Here is a 22,226-nt window from a genome sequence, read left to right on the forward strand (position 1 = left end):
GCACTAATGAGTTCATGTGAATTATTTGACTTTCTCCACTCACCCTATCCTACAAAAACAATGAGAGAAGTACTGGTTTTAGCTCCAGAATGCTGATAAGGAAACTAAGGCACAGAAAGACTTAGGAACATATCAACTCAACTTCCCCTGACACCCTGCCCCAATTGGGCTAGAATAGTAAGGTGAGTACACAGGGTATGGTCTCAAAGCCTTAGCTTTTACTTACTGTTCTGCCCTCTGTAGACAACAGAGACGTTGTTTCCACACCCTTCACCATTGTAACCACTAGGCCCACTCAGTCCCTACATAGTATTAGTTTCAGAAATGTTAATATTTATAAAGGTAGGAAAAGGCAATTAAAGGTAAGATGGGAGAAGAAAGAGTATGGGAAGAGGGTTGCAAAAGAGGATAGAGGGACAAGCTTTACCTGAGAGACAGGATTTTCATCAGGGTGATATGTCAGTGAAAACTTGAAAGATATGTAGTCATTAGCTAAGTAAAGAAAGATGATAGAAATGACCCAATAGCCACTTGCATACACAGCACGTTTCCATTCCCATGCATCTTCCAGATGGTTCATTTCTGAATCCTCTAAAGTGCCTGCTCCTTGAGTACCTGCCCAGGAGACATGATTGATTTCCACCTTCTGTTTTGGACCTTGGCCTGAATAGCCACTGACCATCTGACAAATCTTGCCTTCTGACCCCATGTCTGGTCAACCAACTGAAGTATCAGATTCTAATGGCTGCTTTCTCAAGATATCTTGAAAGGCTTCTTAGCAGATGTAATGTCATAAAGGAATCCTTTCCAGATGAGATGTCTCATGAATGTTAAGCTCCAGTTAATAGATCTCTCTCGGCTCTCTCTTTAAATGTTTGCAATTACCACTCTAGTAAGACAAGAACAAAACCCCTAAGTGCTTTTGAAAAAATTCCACTTCAGTTCCTAAGTTCTTCTAACCATTTGCTGTCTCTTTCCTATCTTCTTGTGGTTCCTAGTACCAAAAGAACAGAAGCAAAACAGCACAGCGTTTAATACCAGGAAGGATGAGCTTGACCAACACACCCTTAGTCAAACCATCCAGAGGACCTTCTGTCTTTTCTATCATCTGTTTGTATGAACTGTTTGTAAAAGTCATCCTCTTTCCTCTCATTTCATATGCCTGTACAGACAGAGCTTAACCTAGCTGCTCCTCCCACTTAATTAACACCTAGCCCTTCTGTTTTTCTCAATAAGATTCCTGACTGCCATTGAGATTTGTTTGAGCAGGTCTTTTGTGTACTGAGTGGGAATGTTTGAAGCCCAGAGTGACATGCTTGTAAGTGTACATGTATTCTACTGCCCAGTTTCAATAACCCATATGTAGTCATCAAATACCCAGGCTGGAAGAAGTTCTGGATGCCAACCCAGTGGCTGGTCACATCTCCAAAGAAGACTAAGGAACATTGGTAAGTTCACCGGAGTCTCTATTCAAAATTCTTCCTTAGTTTAGCTCATGTGTTCGGATACTAGATTCTTAATTAACTTGCTTTTGGGTAGCATTGCCTTGTGTCTGACTGAATATTCACCGAACAGTACAAAAGCCATGCAGACCTAACAGAGCAAGGAACTGAAGTCACATGAAAAAACTTAACTGCTGGTTAGATTCGGCCCTCCCAAACACCTGGCAGAGGTAATATCTCTGTCTCATTAAGTAATCTTTAATTTGGAATTACAAAGATGATTAGCTCTCTAATGAGTCAGAGCAAGGGAGGTGATATGGCAGTGAAGAAAAAAAATAAAACCAAACCAAACCATAACACCAGATGATGTCTGTAAAAGCCCAAAAAATTCTACTTATTTTTGGTAAAAAGTACTTTAAAGGATTTTGTTTTATTCTATTTTAATACTAAACCATAAATTATTACTCAGTTGTCTCTGTGGGTTTACCTATGGTGGGACACCTTGCACAGCCTTGATGCAGGGGGAGGAGCTTTGCTGACTCCCTATGGGAGGACTCTCCTCTTCAGAGGAGGGGATGGGGGGAGGGGGCGGGTGGGGGAAAGGCTAGGGAGAGCAGGGGGAGGGATGAGAAGGGGATCTGTGGTTGGTATGGAAAATGAATAAAAATTTTCTTACTAAAGAAAAAAAGAAGAGCAAAAAAATAATTATTGCTCAGTGTGAACTAGGAGACATTAACTTGCTACATTACCTGAAGGTTGGCAGTCCTGAGTTCATAGTTTTCTACCTTGTTATTAACTAAGTAGACTTTCACGTTTATAATTAGGAATTGGCTCTGCTGCCTTAAAACTAAAAGCAATGGAGAAATTAGCACCCAGATAAAATACATACATACATACATACATACATATATATATATATAATCACATAACCTGTCCTTGATTTCAAAGAGAAAACCACTCCTAAGATGAGTTAGGGAAGCCTCGGTCTCAGGTTAATTGTTGCCAGAAAACCACTGTGGAGAAAACTCCTGCTGTGTGTGCACCTGACAAAGGAGCCATGGCTGCTTCAGTCCTAGACTCACCTCAGAGCTTAGCTTGAGACATCCCTTGGATCTCAACAGCCTGACCTTGAAGTTCCCCAAGTCTTGTAAAATACCTATGATAGGAACCCTTTGCCCCTGCTGATACACTATCACATTAGGAAAAGACCCAGACTAAAATTCTTAAATTCTTAAAGTCATCTTCAAGGTTAAGGAGAACTGCTGATCTTCATGATATAATCATAATCAGAACAGTGATCTACATTTATTCACCAGGTGATCCTAGCTCATCAGACACTGACTGAAATACCCAGTAATATCAACAGCTTTCCTCTGTAAGCTCAATGATGGTGTGATGGTGCAGTCTGAAGGTGGTCAGAGCTGTTGACTGCCTCCTGTCCTCAGGAAAGCACTACAAGGTCACTTACAAAAGCCCATCAAGGGCTGTCTGCAGAAATGGCTCCTTGGTGAAGAGTGTCCGCAGCTCTTCCAAAGGACACAAGTCTGATTCACAGAACCCACTTCATGCAGCTTATAACAGCCTGTCACGCCAACTCCAGGGGTCTGGCACCCTCTTCTCACCTCCACAAGCACCCTCACACACTCAGTAGACATACATACATGCATAGGAATAAAATATTTTTTTTAAAAAGTTGAAGATAGACTGAGTAAGAGGAGTTTAAATGTATAAATAATATTTCAGATAGAGTTAGAGAACAGGACAAGGCAACAGGCTAAAGGCTGTAGTTCCTGCAACACAGCCTTCATTTTGGTGTGATTTTTCACTGTTTTCAACCAGAAGTGAATTTTAAATGAGTATCCACATAGAGCATGGGATTGACTTAAATCATACCATGCAATATTTGTTAAATATAAATACTGATTCCATTGATGTTTACACGAATACATGTATGACTATGCCTCCAACTTAGCAGGCAACCATGATGACATGCATCATTAACCCAGCACTATGGAGGCTAAAGCAGGAGCATTTTGAGATCAAAGCCAGCCTGGCTACTTACTGAGATCCTGTCCCGAAAAGCAAAACAAACAGAAGAGTAGAAAGCCTTCCAAAATACTGCTAAGAACACTAAAAGGTTTTAAAGTCATTGTGAAATAAAGTAATCACATAAACTAGATAGGTTTTAAAAATTGAAACTAAGTAGTATGAATGATTTCAAATCCCCAAAAACTATGTCTTAAATTTTAAAACAGTCTAGGTCAAAAGTACAAAATATTGGTGGAAGGAAGGTTTTTGCAAATCGCCTAAGTTAATCATCTCTACCCAAGTGTCAGCTTGCTTACCTGTCAGTGTTCTGATTTGGTTACGTATTCATTAATCACAAAAGACTAAGGCAGGAAACAAGTCAGGTTTAATTACAGATTTTGTTCAGGAGGTTATTGCTTCCTATAATTATTTCTTTTATGCCAACTCAAGAAATAAGACTGTTATTAAACTAAACTTCATTTAAAATATCTAATCACTCATGCAAAGGCATTTTATCACCTGATCTGCACGGATCAGTAATCAAAGCTTGGGTGTTTGTCTCAAGACTTGGCTCACAGGATGTTAAGTCAAGCTAATAAGCAGCGTCCATCACATCCCCACTGAACAAGGTAGTCCACTTACAGGTTCTGTGCTGTGCATCCATTAAAGGAAACATCTGTTACAAATTACCCAACTATAGTACTGCTCTATCTAAGTGCTTCTGCGGGAGCCTACCATCAACATCCCTGCTAATGAGTTAGATGGTGGCATCAAAATTTTACCAGGTTTGCCAGCATATATGACAGAAGTCATCTTTCGATCTGTGCTGAGCCCCGGAAGAAAACTGCATAGTATGGAATCCTATAGTATATAACAAAATACTCACAGACCAGGCCATCAGGAAACCATGAAGATGGTGCCTTCTCTACCACAGCTAAGTCATTACCTGAGGAGAAGAGTACAAGGATAAAGTCCTTGAAGGGATGATAGATTTACTCAAAAATATGAAATTTATGATTCCAGATATGTTTTGCCAACTTTTGATCAATTCTTTGAAACATGCCCACAGTTTTGGGCATATATCTTTTTTTTTTTTTTTTTTTTTTTTTTTTTTTTTTTTTTTTTTTTTTTTTCGAGACAGGGTTTCTCTTGTGTAGCTTTTGTGCCTTCCTGGAACTCACTTGGTAGCCAGGCTGCTGAATAAAGATCTGCTTTAGTTATTAGGGTCATATATCTTATATATAGCATCTTGATTTCCAGAAAAACAATCCTACCCAAAGAATATTAAATACACATAAATCATTCTTTGCACATTTTTGTTTTGGTTTTGAGATATCATTTCAAGTCTCAGGTTAGCTTCTCACTTGCTATGCGACAGAGGATGATTTTGAGCTCATGATTGTACAGCTTCCACTTCCAGTACTAGGATTATAGGTGTGAGCCACCGTGCCCACCTTCCCAAACAAAATATACTAGAGAAATCTCCCTACAGTTTAATCTATAATGTTGTCAAAGTTGCAGTCATATTAAAGATACAGCTTATACACATGTTGCCTGACTATGTAATTTGAAATAATAATTCTAAATTCTTCTCATGGTATGTTTGTGCAAAATAGATCACAGAGGTATATATAAATTATTCATAAATGAACAGTGAGATTGGACAAAGTTAAGAGATCATATGGCTATATATTATTATTTATCTGAATCTGTATTGCAGAGTCGTAATGAGCAGTGACAGCCCAGCAGCACTAGATTTATAGAAAGCTGTGCGGGAACATGGTTCCCTGCATATTTTAGCAGCTCATATGGTATTTTCCTACATGATTTTTAACTCATCTGTTCTCCAAATTTATGTAATACTGGCTTAATGAATGAATTTTCAGAGAGCATCTGGGTTACTTGAAATTTTAAATAAGCAAGTTCAATATTTTTAATTATTCTTGACAGTATGTACAATAGACCCTAAAATATCTATTTTCCATTTCAGAAAGATCACCTTCACCTTCAATGGATGGACTGCTATTTTTATGTCAGCATATGTAAAAGTTGTGTATGACTCTAATTCATGTAAAACTACATTAAATATTTATGTATACTCCATGGCCTGAAATGGTTGATTAATTTGGTTTTCATCTGGTTTGTGATAACTTACAGGAAGTGTTTGTATTTTTAAAAAAAAAAAAGATGCAAAACAACTACAGAACTGAAATTCTAAAAAATGCTGTGGAGCATCTTCAAAGGAGATTAAGTTCCCATCCACAGATGATAAGGTTCCTGTGGTTCTACCCAACCGACTCAGAGTCACATATTCAAAGTTAAGCTTAGAATAAATGTTGTCGAATTCTAGTTGGCTAACACTAGTGTGGGGGAGGAGGACTTCATCTTTTTTTTCCCTTACAAGTGGCACTTACCATACTGGAAAGGATTGCAGGAGAGCAGTTAGCAACAGCTCCCTAGAGGCATCACAGCATGGACACCGTATCAACATATGCTGAGCAACAAGGGCACTTGTTGAGCCGTTTGTTAATCATCAAATTAATATTTGTTACATGCTCAACAATCCATGTATTTTAGTAAAATATACAGATCCTCACCCCAAAATAGTTTTCTGTATCCTCAGAGGACTTCCTCCCAAGTGTCAGCCCTAAGATTTTCAATTTCTTACCTCTGACTTTTCTCATATGAAACCCAGTGCCTTCCATGTCACACTCAGAAGAAAATATGAAATTCTTCTTATGTCCTTCAAATCCCTCTGCTTTTGTGCCTGATGACCTTCCCAATGTTATCACCTCTCCTCCCCATCCAACCACAGGAGCCTTCTGCTTCCCCAGAATGTCATGCTCATTAACACTTCAAAAATCCACCCATAGGTGGTATCAACTGAAACCCCCTTGCTCACACAATTGACATGGCTGGCTGACTCATCGTATATTACTAAACTTCCTTCTCTACATGATTTCCGTATGACTGTACATTCCTCATTGCATTTGTTCCTGTCTGAATCTACTTCACTCACTCGCTTATTTACTTCCTTTTCTTATCCAGAAACTAAAGTGGGAAAGAATGGGAACCATTTTATTCTACTGTCTTATCCCCAGAGTTCAGAACACAGGGAATGTTTTCCTGAAATCAATGTCTAAATGAATGAGTAATGAAGTTCTTTTCAGTAGAGATTAAATGTGTAAGATCCAGATAAATAAGAATGGATAGAATATGACAGCAATTGAGCAAATAATTAACATGGGCTTTTAATAATAGGTCACCATGTCCTAGTACCTGGCACTAAAGCAGGGACACAAACCGATAAAATCTCAGGTGTGATGGCAAAAAGCCTTCAGCAATTCCATTTGAAGCCTAGCACTCTGATGCTCCTGGGATACCTTTTTCTTTGCTCCCTCCCATCTCTTACACTTTCTCATCCTTTATAGCACATTCATTCAAGAAATATTGATACAATATTTAAAACCAAATGCAAATAGCAAAGAATGGTTTCCAGGCTGGCTATAGGGATTGTGTAGGAAGAAATTTAACAGAGAAGCAAAGCAAAAGACTACATGTGCTCTGAGATCATATGTCCAAGTGAGGAATTCCTGATCTAGCTGCTGGTATGACAGATAGCTAGGACCCAGCATCTTCTTATCCTGCCCTCCTTTCAATACAAGTTTCCTATGCTGGGCCTGACTTGCCACATATTGACCTCATACCAGAGACATGATACCTCAGACTATTTAATCTACTGAATTGAGGGCTTCTCCAAGCTGAGTTTTCCCTTGAGTTTCATTTATGTGACTGGGCACCAGTTATGCCAAACTTAATTCCTACGTGAAAACCCTGACTTCCTTGACCTATCTTATGCCAGCTGTTAAACTTCACCATGGCTGTTTCTCACCACAAGTAAGCATTAGTCAGAACCTCATGAACTGGTAGGAGCCCCTAACATCATTTACTTTTTCACTTACACTGGATCACAATGATGCTCAGCATTGTTGCTATTCCAGATTGATCCCTGGTCACAGAGTTCACAATGGCGGTCCTCAAGCTTCTCAAGTTCCTCAAGTCTCTACAGGTTCCAGACTTCCATCTTACCCTGCTTCCACTTCAGAATCAACAGAGAATTTGGATTTCAGTTTAAATTGCATAAAATGGAAAGAAGAATAAAACCCTTCTACCATCCCCTCCCGAATTCCTTTTTGGTGCTCAGTTGTTCTTCCAGAGTCTCTAATCATGAAATTTAGAATGGATGCCTCAGGATGTTATTATTCCTAGTAAGTTCTGCTGTGGCCAGTCACCTCTGGTCCAGGAGCCTTTACTACTTCTCCATTACCAGAGTAATTAAGTACAAATGTGACATACTTTTGTTTTATCTTTGTTGCAAAAATACATTTTCAATAGTTTGTTGAAATTTGTGACCATAAGACTACATTGATTATAACATTATCTATTTAGAGAGTCTGACATCTCTATCCAGAATAATATATTTTTAACCCATTTCAATGGCTTCATTGCATTTTGCATTCATCTAAACGGCTGTTTTCTTCTAGTTGGCCAGCTGTTCTGTCAGTTTTCCCAATTGGTTTGTCATTTTTTTCAATTCCAAAATGTTTATTTGCAGTAATTAGATATTTTTGGAGATTCCCTTTTCAGGTTGTTTATGTTAGTATAACCAGTCTTTGAAAAGATGGGGAATGATTCTAGTTTTTATCCTTCATAAACAAGGGGAGTTCTCAGATATCCTGTATATGAAAAGATGCTCTGCAGCAAGCAATATTAAACCTAATTTCAACTGTTGGCTTAAAAGATATGAAATCTATTGGTTCTGAGGACGGGAGGTTAAAACAGGTTTTTAATTGTCAGATCTAGAGTCTCAGCTTTTTCTGCAAGGACCCAAATTGTTTTCACTTCTCTACATTATCTATTTTGGTAGCCTTCCTGTGGACTGATTCCTAAGGGTATCAATTGACTTACAGAGACTAAGAAGAAACCAGCCACACTATCCAAGAGGGGTATATACTGGTCTATCCACATATCTAAGTAAGTCAGTTTAGGACAGGTTTTCACTCTTGAACTGATATCTATCACTATAAATTGCCATGATCTGATTGACTTACCCATGGGTTCCTAAATCTATTAGTACCACTGGCAGATGAGTTTGTTGAGACTGAGCCTAATCAGGACATCTAATCAGGACATCTAATCATCATGCAATGAGAATGGAGGGAAAGAATACCTTCCCTACCCCACACTGGGACAGGTCGAATAACTATTAGGGATTTAAACATAAACTACACTTCATCTCCAAACCTACTCTCCATTGACAGAAACAAAATTGTCTACCTCTTCACTGCCACATCACAAGATTTTTTAAAAAAAAAAATTTAAGGTATGCATGTGCTGTCAATGCAGAATCATGTAGAGCACTTAATACAGGGATGGATAATACAGAATTGAAACTGGGTAACACCTGCAAATAAGAATCAGAAGCAAACTGCTGGCCTGATTTTGGAAGGCCAAAAGCTTAGCTGTTACCTCTACTTTCTGAGGCTGGGTGTTTCATTTGTGAAAGGTGTTATCAGTACAAAATTTACTGATAAAGATTAGAGAGAGGGAGATAAAATTTAGTGTGGTGCCTTCTGCTTTATAAGTATGAATGCAATAGCTATTCAGTTAGAATAATAAGGGTGATGGTGATGATGATGGTCCATTGTAAAACTATAAGTCTCATACAAGATACTATAGAATCAGCTGTGGACAGTACATGTTCTTATTTATTTTTCAAAGTAGTTTTCATATGATTCCTCATATACAGCTGTTGTATGAGATTTTTTTCTTAGAGACACAACACAGACATTAACTCATCCCAGACAGAAAACTAATGACAGAACCACCAAAGTAATGATTCAACTAAAGTAACCATTTGGCCGAAGTCCCACTTGGCAAACCAATAAGTTTGTAGAGTTTACTTTAGGATAGGGTGAGGGGGTTACTTCTGAGAGCCCTCCTTCCTGGGAAGAATGTTTCAGTCTGGAGAAATTTTCTAGGAAAAAAAAAGTATAAATTATTTTTATTAGCAAAAAATATTGTGAGATTAAGTAATATTGTGTAAGTGAACAAGAAGTAAAAGGCCAACTCATTGCTACTGTATCTATTTATCAATTTCAAGGTAATTTTTAAGGTATTCTAATATAATACTCCTGATAAGATCAAAATTGCCACTATATTATGTAATATCAAGAAACTAATAAATAGCAAGATTCAGAAATTTCCCCAGGCCCCCAAAGCTTTCACAGAAGAAGTTAGGTCCACTACAGGATCTTTTGGATCCTTGTCTGACTCAATTTAAGTCATTCTTTTTCCCTGAAAGATAGTATATATAGGACTTTCCTAGGCATCTTCTACAAAATGTAAATTCTCAGACTCTAATTAGAAACCTGGAAATTCCATGGCTTAGAAAAAGCTCAGAAAAATCTATGCTGCTTTTACAGAGATGCCACAAATTTCACTGTTCATCAAAGTTTGAAACACACTAAATAGCCTATCTTTTATTGATTAGAAAAATACCATTGGCAGGTGGGTATCTAATTAGCATCATTAAACAAAGATGAAAAAGTGTTGTATAGGATTTCTATTTTTAAATATATTATATTTAGTCTTTTTTCAGAATACTGCCACATAGAGTTTTGTAATGTTTTATATATATTTTGATTGGTCAAACATGAAAGTGTTTAAATATTAAGTCAAAAGCTGTTCTAAAATTGTTTGCTACTAAATATCATTCATTCATTTATTACAAATGTACATCATAATATACTGTTTTAAGTAGTATCCTAAGCATTGGCAATATAATGCAAAAAAAAATTTCACATGTTCAATTTCAGCCTCAAAATCCTGTGTGTAAACTTCGAAGAGGAAAGCAAACATTAGTGAAATAACCATGATTTTTATTGTTTCTATTTGTGATTTCAACTCTGAGTGAAAGGTACATGAGAATACAGTGACTTTGCACAGACAGGGTAGTCAGGGAAGCCTTTAACAGAGTGTGGATTGTAAAGTCTATGAAGCTGTTAAAAAGGCATATTGAGGAGAGGCAACAATTTTAAACAGATGAACGGGGTAATATACATGATAGACTAGAAAAAGAGATATATGGGTCAAGATAATGATGATAGAGAGAAATTCAATAACTATAGATAGATTTTAGATTGATGGATGATCAATTGATTGATATATAGACTGATGATAAATGATAGATTGATAGATGATAGATAATAGAGGATAGATGATAGCTTGATGATAGATGAATAGAGATGATAGGTGATTGATAAACAAATAAATGATAGATGAAGGAAGATAGAAAATTGTCCATTACTAGACAGATATGATAAATGCTGAGATTTACCAAAATTACTTTTCAAAAATCCATTGTAACTATTAATTTCTCCTTTCCATCTTTGACTACTCCTGCTAAAATGAGTTGGTTACTCTAGTGGGACTGAACACATTAGGAAAGGCTCAATTTAATTAGGTGAGTAAATAGTAAACAATCTAAGGCATCCTCCCCTCTTTGTGACAGACATTAGTGGTAACAAACATCTAATAAAGACTTAAGGAAGGCTCAGCACAGCGCTGCAGAAAGCTGAACTTGGCCAGCCCAGATGTCCACAGCATATCAGGACATACTTTCCTGTATAAGAATAAACATGTTATCAATGACATGCTTTCTGAGTAAATATATACTCCTTTTCCTTGTTATTTTAAAGGTGAAAACTCAACAATCACTCATTAACATTCATTAATATGTATTAATATATAGTGTGCTATAAAAATCAATAATGTTATTGACTAAATATGATGCTAGACATGATAGCTCACACTGGTGATAGTAACTCTGAGGAGGCTGAGGCAAGAGGACTCCAGTGAGTTCCAGGCCAGTCTGAGCTACAATAGTGAGTTCCAGATCAATTTGAGATACAGTAATAGTACCAACCAGGGACACACACACATACACTATACATTCATACAGACATATGTGTGTGTGTGTGTGTGTGTGTGTATATATATATATATATGTATATATACTATTGAAAAGTTTTATTATTGTTTATTTTCAGTTGAGTCTATAGAAAGTGGTCCTTTGTAGTGATTATTCTTTGTAGATGAGTAAGTGACATGATAAAGATAAAATAAGTTGTCTATAGAGTTCTTGGGTTTATTTATCCATATTAACCTAATTACAGGCAGTAGCTGAGCCTGCTCTTTATTCTGTGTTTGAAGAAAATGTATAGGACTTCTTTTCTGTGAGCAACGACCATACCCACTTCTACATATAGTTGTGTGTGTTCAGTAGATGTGACTGTCTTCACCCAATATTTACAGAACTGAACACAGAATTAGGGGAAGTGAAAGCATAATTCTAGTCTGGAGGATAACGTGATGGAAGCATATTATATGTATGAGTGAAAATATAAAAAAATAGAAGTTATTTGAAATAGTATGATGTATTTGTATTAAATTTTCACTTCATATTTTAAAGAATTTAAAAACAAGATCTATTTAATAGTTGGAGTCCCAGAAACTTTAGTCTTCCTTCTTAAAATTTCTTTTTTTTTTTTTTTTTTTATTTTCGAGACAGGGTTTCTCTTGTGTAGCTTTGCGCCTTCCCTGGAACTCACTTGGTAGCCCAGGCTGGCCTCAAACTCACAGAGATCCGCCTGTCTCTGCCTCCCGAGTGCTGGGATTAAAGGCGTGCGCCACCACCGCCCGGCTTTTAAAATTTCTTTGTATGGGAAAAAGATCAGGACAGCCCTGCCACATACAAAAAGTGAAGATAAACCTAATTATTTTATTATATAAAAATGATGCTTTACAATGGGATATTTTGGAAATAGGTAGTCTTAGAATCAGGTAGAGTTTGCAATTAGGCAGTTAGAGAGTTCTAGAGAGCTCCTTGGCATAGAGTCAGCTGTCCCCTTAAGGAAGGCTCTTCAGTCAGCTCTGTGAAGCTGTGGACAGAAAGCCAACTCTGTAGCCTGCCCCACAGCTTTGTCCAAGGCTGGCAGGAGGGTAGGCAAGACTACCACAGGGAGTCAGTAATCCATCTGATTTCGACCCCAATGTCACCAACTGACTAACCTGGCTGGCTGTTGATTAAAGCTCCTCCCTGCCTTCATCCTTATACACAGCCATAAGAGAGCAGTAGAACTCTGTCAACATCAGTTTAGGGTGGAAGCAGTAGGAAAAATTTTCCCATTTCAGGTATAACTTGCTGATAAGAAAAATAATCAAATTGAACTGAATAACTGCAGTTTTTTAAAAAAATTTCCCAGGCTCTGTAATGCTGCTTACTTAGTGTCTGAAGTGGTGGGTCCTTGTTTCAGGTCACTAGCAGAATAACAACAAGCTTTGGTGGTTATGAGGAGACAGATCCTTTCCTGCATGTAGAGTCAATGGCTCCTCCAGAAAAGAACATTTTCCAGCTGCAGGTAGCTTCTTGATTAAGGGTTGGAGCTCAGGTCAGCATTCCTCCCTCAGCGCTGGGTGGAATCTGTGAAGGCCTGAGAGTGCCACCACTAGCCCTGATGCACAATCAGAACATAGTATATGGAAACAATTGTTTTGCAATTGAGAAAGGAAGGAAGGAAAGAAGGAAGGAAGGAAGGAAGGAAGGAAGGAAGGAAGGAAGGAAGGAAAAGAAAGAAAGGAAGGAGGAGGAAGGAAGGAAGAGAGAAGGAAGAGAAGAGAAGGAAGGAAGGAAGAGAAGAGAAAGAAAGAAAGAAAGAAAGAAAGAAAGAAAGAAAGAAAGAAAGAAAGAAAGAAAGAAAGAAAGAAAGAAAGAAAGAAAGAAAGAAAGAAAGAAAGAAAGAAAGAAAGGAGCTTTGAGTGAACAATAGGAATGAAGATGTTCTCAGGTGCTCACCTGTAACAGTTTTCAGGAACCTTGATAGGGATCACTAAGGTTAGTAGCTCATGGCTTCTTCTTCGTCTTGCTTGCTACACAGTCCTCAGCGTGGGGAAATAAAAGAGAAAGTGCCTGCCATTCTAAACGGTCTCTTTTCCAATGAGATGTTCACATTAGTGTTCCTATTTAACAACAAAGCATTCATTTTAGTGCTCCTCTTTAACACAACTGTAGTGTACCTCATCTCAGGGGAGGAAGAGTCTGATTTCTGGGCATCTGTCCTTACAGCTCCTTATAAAACATCCTGAGATTCCTACAAAATTAACGGTGGCTTTCTTATTTGCAGACACTAGCTACTGTCACAAATCCATTGGCGCTGAGACATTTTTTTTCAATAATCTATTTTCAAAGATGCTTTATGTAAATTGCTGAAAACCTTTTAGAAAGATTGCTACCTGGCTTGATTTTTAAAAATAAGAAGCAGAAGAAAACAGGGCCATTAGGAGCAAAGTTTAAAAACAAAAACAGTTGATACATTAATATGTTAATGAATTCACTCTCTAAATATAAAGAGGAAGCTAATTGAGCTGGCAGCCAGCATATAGTGTCTAAAAATACTTTCTTTATGAATAAAGCATTGATAAGTCAATACTAATATAATAACAGTAAATTGTTTTCACCTTTATTATAGCTGAAAATTATGGTTAATTTCTCTTAAAAAGGAAATTACACCACCAGATTTTTTTAGAGTACCATCACAGCAATCTATTCATAAGAAATCTTTCATATTTATAAGGATTTAGAAAATTATTTTTCCATAGGTTACAATTCTCAGTGTTTTAACATGCCTTACTAGGAAATCACTTTTTTCCCCATTTGGTAGCTATTCTGTCATTTTTATTGCCATTCTAAACCTGACTAAAAAATCATTAATGCAAATATGCTTTTAAAAAGAAATCATTACCTAAGTTCCCTGTGCAACATAATGATCATGTTTTAAAACATTCTTTTACTTCATTATACAGCACTGAAAACTCAGAATGTAGCTTCCTCTAACCTCGCATTCTTTTATTGTTCTTCCATCTTTCTGTCTTTCAACTTTTCTTTCACAAATATTTACTAAAGGCCTAATAGACATCAAGTACCAATTCAGCTATTCATATGAGTATAAATTTCAGAAAAACAGTTACAGCCAATGGAATAACTCCTATCAGGTGCATTTCTGAAGTACTTGAAAGTGATGGTCACTACCTGGTATGTCTTTGTGCAAAAAAGTTTGCCTGTGCCACCTCATTTTAACACACTGAGTGCTGAAAACTAATCTTGTGTCCCCCACCAAATTCTCTGACACTCAGTGGATGTCTCCCTGTTAAGTAAGTTATCCTTATGGTAGCATATATGTAACTTCCTCTAGAGCAGTGCTTCTCAGACTTCCTAATGCTGCAACCCTTTAATACAGTTCCTCATGTTGTGGTGACCCTCCAACCATAAAAATCACTTTCATTGCTACTTCATAACTTGAATTTTGCTACTGTTATGAGCCACAATGTAAATTTCTATGTTTTCTGATGGTCTTAGGTAACTCCTGTAAAAAGGTCCTTTGACCCCCAAAGGGGTCATGACCAACAGATTGAGAACCACTGCTTTAAAGAGTAACCTGAAAGTAGTTCTAGAAGTAGCAGTCGCTTATACTGAGGACTGAAAAGAAGTGGAGAGCTGGCCTAGTGCTTAGGGGCACTGGCTGCTCTTCCAGAGGACCAGGTTCAGGTCTCAGCTCCCATATATTGATTAACAACCATCTATAACTCCAGTTCCAAAAGATCCAATGCCTTCTCTAATCACCCAACAATGCACATACATACCTGTAGGTGAACACTCATATGCGTAAAACAGAAATAAATCATTTTAAAAATAGAAATATGCATAAAGAACAAACCTTAAACAAGCTGCTTCTCCACCTCCAAGTAACAAGTCAATGCATTTCTTTCTGGTATTTTCCTCTACATATCTGACAAATAACTATTAACTCATTTGTATTTGCATATAATTTTGCAATGTACTTTATTCAGCTCCATGAAGGCTGTGTTGTTAAATAGACTTTAATATTAGCATAATGGCTGCCTAACACTTTATCACAGGATTTATAAATTAAATATTGCATGATTATTGAACAGTTAGTTGTTTATAATGGTTTGCAATTATGAGTGAGTGATCAACACAGGCGGTATACTGGTTGCATAAATCTTTGTTACTGACTATTTTGCTACAAAACATATTTTGGGAAGTAGACACAAATAGAGAAAAGTTCTTGAAGATCAATCATGGTATAAATTTTGAAGAATAAAGTATTTTTCCAGTTGAAGCATTAGAAAATATTGAATAATTATTAGCTATAGTCATAAAACATGCTAAATATTAACCTAAAATTTTAGTACTCAGAAGGGAAAATCACTTGCTTTAACAGATACTCATTTCCCCATATGACCTTGAGCTTGAAGTAGGCAGCTGTAAACAAATGTCACTTGAAGAGACAAATAAGTAGAATGTTAATAGCCAACAGAATGAGTGGTTTTTACTATGGAAGAGATAAAGAAATAAATTTTGACCATGATTTCTTATATAAAGACATCACCAAAACTTCTCAACTGCTTTTAAAGCATTTAAGGACTCCCTACCCCAGAGTTCTCTATAAACAAACCCACAAGAATGAACTATTTTGAAACCTGTTCCTATTAGCCATCATTGTCCTCAAATTTAGTTGATTTAAAGATACATGCATCATGTTCTGTCAGGACTGGAGCAGATGAGAGGCAGAGCCAAGTCTTCCTAAGATTTTCTTACACACATGCCTGCAGAAGCTGGAGGTCTTTGAAGGCCCTCTCCCTGTGTCTGGCACCTGGACAGGGTCGCATGGAAGAGCTGGGAACAAGCTGAATGTTTCTTTCTCTTCATGCCTCTGTCAAAATGGCTTTGAAATTCCTGACAGAATGGTAGTCTTGGTATAATTTGACTTCGTAACTGCCCACTAGCTTAAACCCTAACCAGCATTGAAGAAGGGTAGAAGAATATCAAAAGCTTCTAATGACCTCATCTCAAAAGTCAAACAGTGTTAGACATTTTTACTGTTAGAGGTAGAGTCCAATGGCCATGGGACAGCTCGGGTTCAAAGAGGGAAAGGTGTAGATTCTGCTGTTCAATGAAGGAATGATGCCAATCACCCTGTGCATGAACTTCCCCAGCTGTTCACCTGGCACCTGTCTTTACTGCATACTTCACCTGCACTGTCCTTTAGCACACACTTTCTCTTTGCTTCCTTCATTGGAAATTATTTTCCATATTAATGGTTAAAGAAAGAACTGTGTGTCCCTTGCTACTTTCCAAAATCAGATTTTGCCACGGGATGCATATTTAAATCTCAGCTGGACTATCCATTAATACAGTGACTGTGGCAAGTAATTTCCTTTCATTAGAATGGATGCTCAGATTCCCAATGCCTAGAACAAAACCAAACATACGGACTGAATAGTTATCAACTGAATCTTTAAAGTTCCTGCATCACCTCTGTGAAATAGTAAACTAATAATTAATGTCTAGGAAACATAGTGTGTCACCTTAATGTATTATAAGGTAGTGAGAGTATGGCACCTATTGATGTCATTGTGGTAATTACATAACAATCAAATTCTTGACATGATTATATATATATATTCTTACAGATGCTTCCCTATGCTCCTGTTGCTACAGTTAACATCTTCCTAGATGCATTCTTCAACATCTGCATCTCTTTTCTTTCCCTTACCATGTCCTCAGCTACCTTAATGACTTCAACATAGATATTGCGGGTGCATTAACATACTCTTACACAGTTCTGGGATTATCCACACTAATAATTACATTCTTCACTTTACCCCCCCCCCCCCGCACACCAATTTTTTACTCAAAATTATCTCACCTTCACAAATATATGCCACAAATTCTGCCAATTGTCCTTCACAACACAATCTCATTCTGAGACTTCTTCAACAGTTCAGTTTCCCATCCAACTCCTGCATTTTGTTCTAAGTCATTAGCACCTTCCTGACTTGACCTGAGCCCCACAGTCACCACATTCTCTGCATCTCTGGTGATGAGCAGTAACACATATCCAAAGTTCTTACCTTGAACCTGTCCTTCTGACTTCTTTCCTGTGCCTGCTCCTGGCTGTTTAAAGCATGCTTATTTGTTCAGTTTCTCCATGACACAATCCAACTAAACCTGAGGGAAAAAGCCATTGTGTTATCTGTATTCTCTCTCGAATGCTTCCATCACATGTCTACTTGAAATCTTCCCTGATGCCCTCCCGCTCCTGAGCTCAATTTCACACACTCCTGCCTTCTCTTTGGAGGAATTAGATTCTTCCATGAAGAAAACAATGATTGCCTTCTAGAAGGAGTTCTTGTGCCTTCTCCTCTTGTTATTTCAAAGTCATTCTGTGTTTCATTATTTCACTGTTTTTCTATCACTTCACTTAGAGGAAAAATTGCCACTTCTCAAGGTTTTCCTCTGCCTCCTTTGTTCAAAATCCCAACTCTATCACCATCATGATAGAATGGCCTCTAACTTTCAATCCTCAGCTCCTGGTGACCTGCTCAGTGAAAAAAAAAAAAAAAAGCTCATCTTCTATCTCCTAAAAATGCTATTTTCTTATCAAGGCTTTAATATGCTCTAGCTCACTGTTCCATTTTTTAGTTCTTAGATATCATGATCATCAAATCCAGAAAGTAATTTTCTATATACATATCAATTCATAGGTTAGCAACTTAAAATGTCTCCAGGTGTATAGTCTTCATGCGATAAAGAATCAGTTCTATAACTTGCACAGTCTACATTATGGAACATGAGCATGACAACATGAAAACTGGTGTTTCATTTAGTCACTGAAATTTAAATAGGTTTACATTTTAAAGCCCTTAAAATTGATGTTTTAGGCATAATTAACTAATGGGACATTTCTCCTCAAATCATATCCTAGTTATTTCTTGAAAACAAAAGCTACATGGAGGTAGAGCAGTTGTCTCTGTTCTATACCATCCCTTAAAGATAAAGAGAATTCTTTTCCTGTGATTCACTAACACTCTCCTGCATCACCCATTCTAAAACAACCTAATAACTGTAAATTTCCACAGGGTATTATGTATACTTCACTCTTGGTGGATGTCCTTACCTTCCCCGCAGTACTGATATTTCAGAATGCTCTGCATCCTTTTGGCCAGAATCTGAGTTGCTCAGTATAGCACATTATATGGCTTGCACACTGTAAGGTCTCTGAGCTGAAACATTAGCTCCATCCACCTATAGCTCTTTAGTATAAATGGTATTGTGTCTGTTCCTGCAGTATTGCCTGCCTGTTACTGCTTCTGCCTGTTAGCTGTGATTGATTTTAACAGCCACAGTTCATATTGACATTCATATCCTTGTGTCTGCTTCTGATTATTTTTCTTTTTCCTATAAAATATAATGCTAATTAAAAGTTGCCTCCAGGCACAAAGTGTCTGGAAAAAATACATAATTAAGTTTCCCACAGAAATTCTGGAAAATAACTTGTATCCCATAACTTTTTGCTGTCGATTTTCATTACTAAGTATGTATTTCATTAAAATGATCACATCATTTGATGAGATCCACATTGGAAATATACTGTGGCTGATTATAATGGTCTATACTTAGCTTTAACCACTGTCTTCCCTGTAGGTCCCCCAGGCCCACCTGGGGTGGTCATCGTGGAGGAGATCACAGAAAGCACAGCCACTCTCTCATGGAGTCCAGCAACGGACAACCACAGCCCTATCTCCTCCTACAACCTGCAGGCTCGCAGCCCTTTCTCCCTGGGCTGGCAAACAGTGAAGACAGGTAAGAGGTCCTTGGACAGTGTCACACATGAAAGTAGCATTTGGGGGCACCAGGTGCACTTGCTTAAAAGCTCACTCAAGATCATTTGTCAACTACAGAAACGCATTATTCTTTACAACATTGGTCTCCACTGTGGATTCTTTCCCTGTGCCTTCTAAAAGCAATCTCCCTTACTTTCTTCTGTTCATAATTTGCAAAGAGAAGCCACATTGTGTTTCTGTTTGTAGTATGATGGACTAACTTTCAGATTCACAAAGAAGTTGTAAAAATTGCACTATACAAAAAGCCCCCATGGAGCCATTCCCCAGCTTCGCTCAATTATCACACTATATATGACTCAACAACAGTTATCAAAGCAGAGATGTGACATTGAGCAATGCTCTCAGGGAGGCTTCAGGCCTCCCTGGGAATGTATCAGTTTGATATACAGGTGTTCTCAGGGTGCAGCTCTAGGGAATTCTTGGCATTCTATTGTATAAACACCTGTCCCCACAGGAGGATTGGGATAGAAAACTGCCCACAATCTCAGAAGCTCCTACTGTGTCTTTATAATCCCATGTCAGTTTTATTTAAAAATGAAAATCTAACATGAACTGTGTACCTAAAAACAGTGCATCATTTTAATGTCTGCTTTTTACATATTTTCCAATTTAGTTTCATTATTTTACAAATTATTTTCATCACTAGTAATTTCCATTGAGTGTTATAAAACTAACTTTCTTCTAACTTTCCAGTGTGACTGGAAGTGGTGGCCAGGATATAAAAAGTTGCACTCCTCAAGGGTTTTTAGATACTCTATTTAGCATCATATTCAAACCAGAAGAGAGAATTTTCTGAAGCGGATCCGCACAGACTGGAGATGAGTGTTTCTGTTGTATTTTAAAGTTAATTAATCTGTTTAAAAGTAAACTATAAAAATCAAGCTAGACATGATGGGAGATCACAGCACTTGAGAAGTAGAGGCAAGAGGACTGCTATATATTTTAATCCATCTTCAGCTGCATAAGAAGCTCGAGGCCAAATGGGCTACATATCAAAACCCTATCTCAAACAACAGCAAATAAGTAATGTGAAAATCATCAAGATGAGTTCATTAAAAATAAAACTAAGATGGAATACTATGGCTTTGAAGTGGTCTGTTGTATCCAGGTAAATGACACTTTGGCTCAAGCTTAGCTTCACTGAGATTATAATTATGTAGAGGAAAATGTATTTCCCTACAGAATATATTTCAGATATTATTTGATACTAAGTTGCTGATGAACTGAACTTATACTTCACTATGGTTATTGTGACAGTGTACTGTATTTATACAAACATTTATCATATGTATTTAAAGCACTGGCATCATTCCTGGGTCTACTATAACCTGGTGGGACAATTGTTGCTCCCAAGAAATGAGAGGAATGATCTGGGTTGGTAGAGATAGGAAGGGCACAAATTCAAATCGCATGAGCAGATTGATTCAAGAATTTGCATCCACTCTTCCCCAGTTCTTCATCTTCAATGTGGCTGCTCGAAGACTTTGCTGTGAAAAAGAATCATTGTGTATCTGGTGTATTCTCACATACCCCGTCCCCCTGCCACCGTTTGTCACAGAGATTGTTCAGCTTACTTCTGGGAGAGATGCTTAGGAGTCCATGCATATTTTCTGATCCACTTGATGATTTACTAATCCGTTTTGTCTTGTACCTACTCCAGTCATGAGTTCATGTTCCTTATTTACCTTGCTCTCTGATTGTTGCCTATTCTTTTGTTATTACTATTTTCTTGATGCATCTGTTTCTACAGGGGTTGGGGAGCTTAGGAGGAAAAGTTAGGCTGTGTTTGCTGATAAAGCTCTACTAGAAGCTCTGTCTTTATCTTTCTAAAATAATTTGAATACTGGAGACACTTTCAAGTTAGAGCTCTGTTTTAATTTTCTTCAGGAAGTACCCAATTTTAAAACTATGATTAGAGTTTATTTATTTATTATTTTTATTATTTGTTTGTTTGTTTAGTTTTGGTTTTTTGAGACAAGGTTTCTCTATGTAGTTTTGGGGCCTGTCCTCGATCTCACTCTATAGACCAGGCTGGCCTTGAACTCACAGAGATCCACCTGGCTCTGCTTCCTGAGTGCTGGGATTAAAGGCGTGCGTGCCACCACTGCCCAGCAATGATGGTTTATTTATAAAAAAAAAAAAAAAAATACATTTTCAGAATTATAGCAATATCAGTATTCTTTTTTATCTACCTTTCTTAGAGTAAAGTATCTAGCAAACTGATTCTTCATCCATCTGACTTCTTTGTCCAAAACACGGTATCCGATGCAATCATGGGAAAGGCAAACCTTCCCCAGGGACAGTCCATGGAGGAGTCCTCCAATCCCCGGTGAATCAAACAAGCGTGGCTTTAGCCCTGTCCCCAATCTGACCATAACTTTAATGCCTGCGTTGGAAAAAAAGTCCCTATGGGTGCAGCACCTCGACTGGTCAGATTTTTTCATAATTGCTCTTATAGTCTAAAATGATTCAAGTCAAAATAACTTCTAATCCTGACATATATATTTAGGAAAAAAGATGAGTGCACAGTTTATAACTTTTGATAAGTGAATGCAACATAAGCTATTTGGAAAGCATTTCACATTCTTTTATCTGCCAAAATGAAAACAAATTCCTTACTTTCTGTTAGTTGAAACAAAAATTTGAGTATGAGTTCTTCTAACTAAAAATATCTTAGAACTTACAAATTCATATCGTGCAATTGATTTATAAATTCTCCTTTTTGCAGGGAAGGTTCAATTTTAAATAAGAATAATGTGTATAATTGGAAGAAAGTATGAAACAATCTTTGGAAAAAAATTCATCTTTATATCCTGTTTCCATTCAAGCACATTTATTGTCCCTTAAAAATATGTTGTTCTTTATGCTACTGAAAATTCTTAGGTGACCTGTTTATTTTTTCCTGAGTTTATGTAAGATTATCAAATC

General features: G+C 37.3%; 1 protein-coding gene across 1 annotated transcript in view; it reads left to right on the forward strand.

Moving 5' to 3' along the window:
- Cntn5 (contactin 5) overlaps positions 1-22,226 on the forward strand; it is a 1,130,804-nt gene that overhangs the window by 1,046,061 nt on the left and 62,517 nt on the right. The window contains exon 18 of the mRNA XM_037208201.1: positions 19,099-19,257. Within this exon, the coding sequence (XP_037064096.1) occupies positions 19,099-19,257 (159 nt within the window). The remainder of the gene's footprint in view (positions 1-19,098; positions 19,258-22,226) is intronic.

This window comes from Peromyscus leucopus, chromosome 7, assembly GCF_004664715.2.
Source record: "Peromyscus leucopus breed LL Stock chromosome 7, UCI_PerLeu_2.1, whole genome shotgun sequence".
Lineage (NCBI taxonomy): Eukaryota > Metazoa > Chordata > Mammalia > Rodentia > Cricetidae > Peromyscus > Peromyscus leucopus.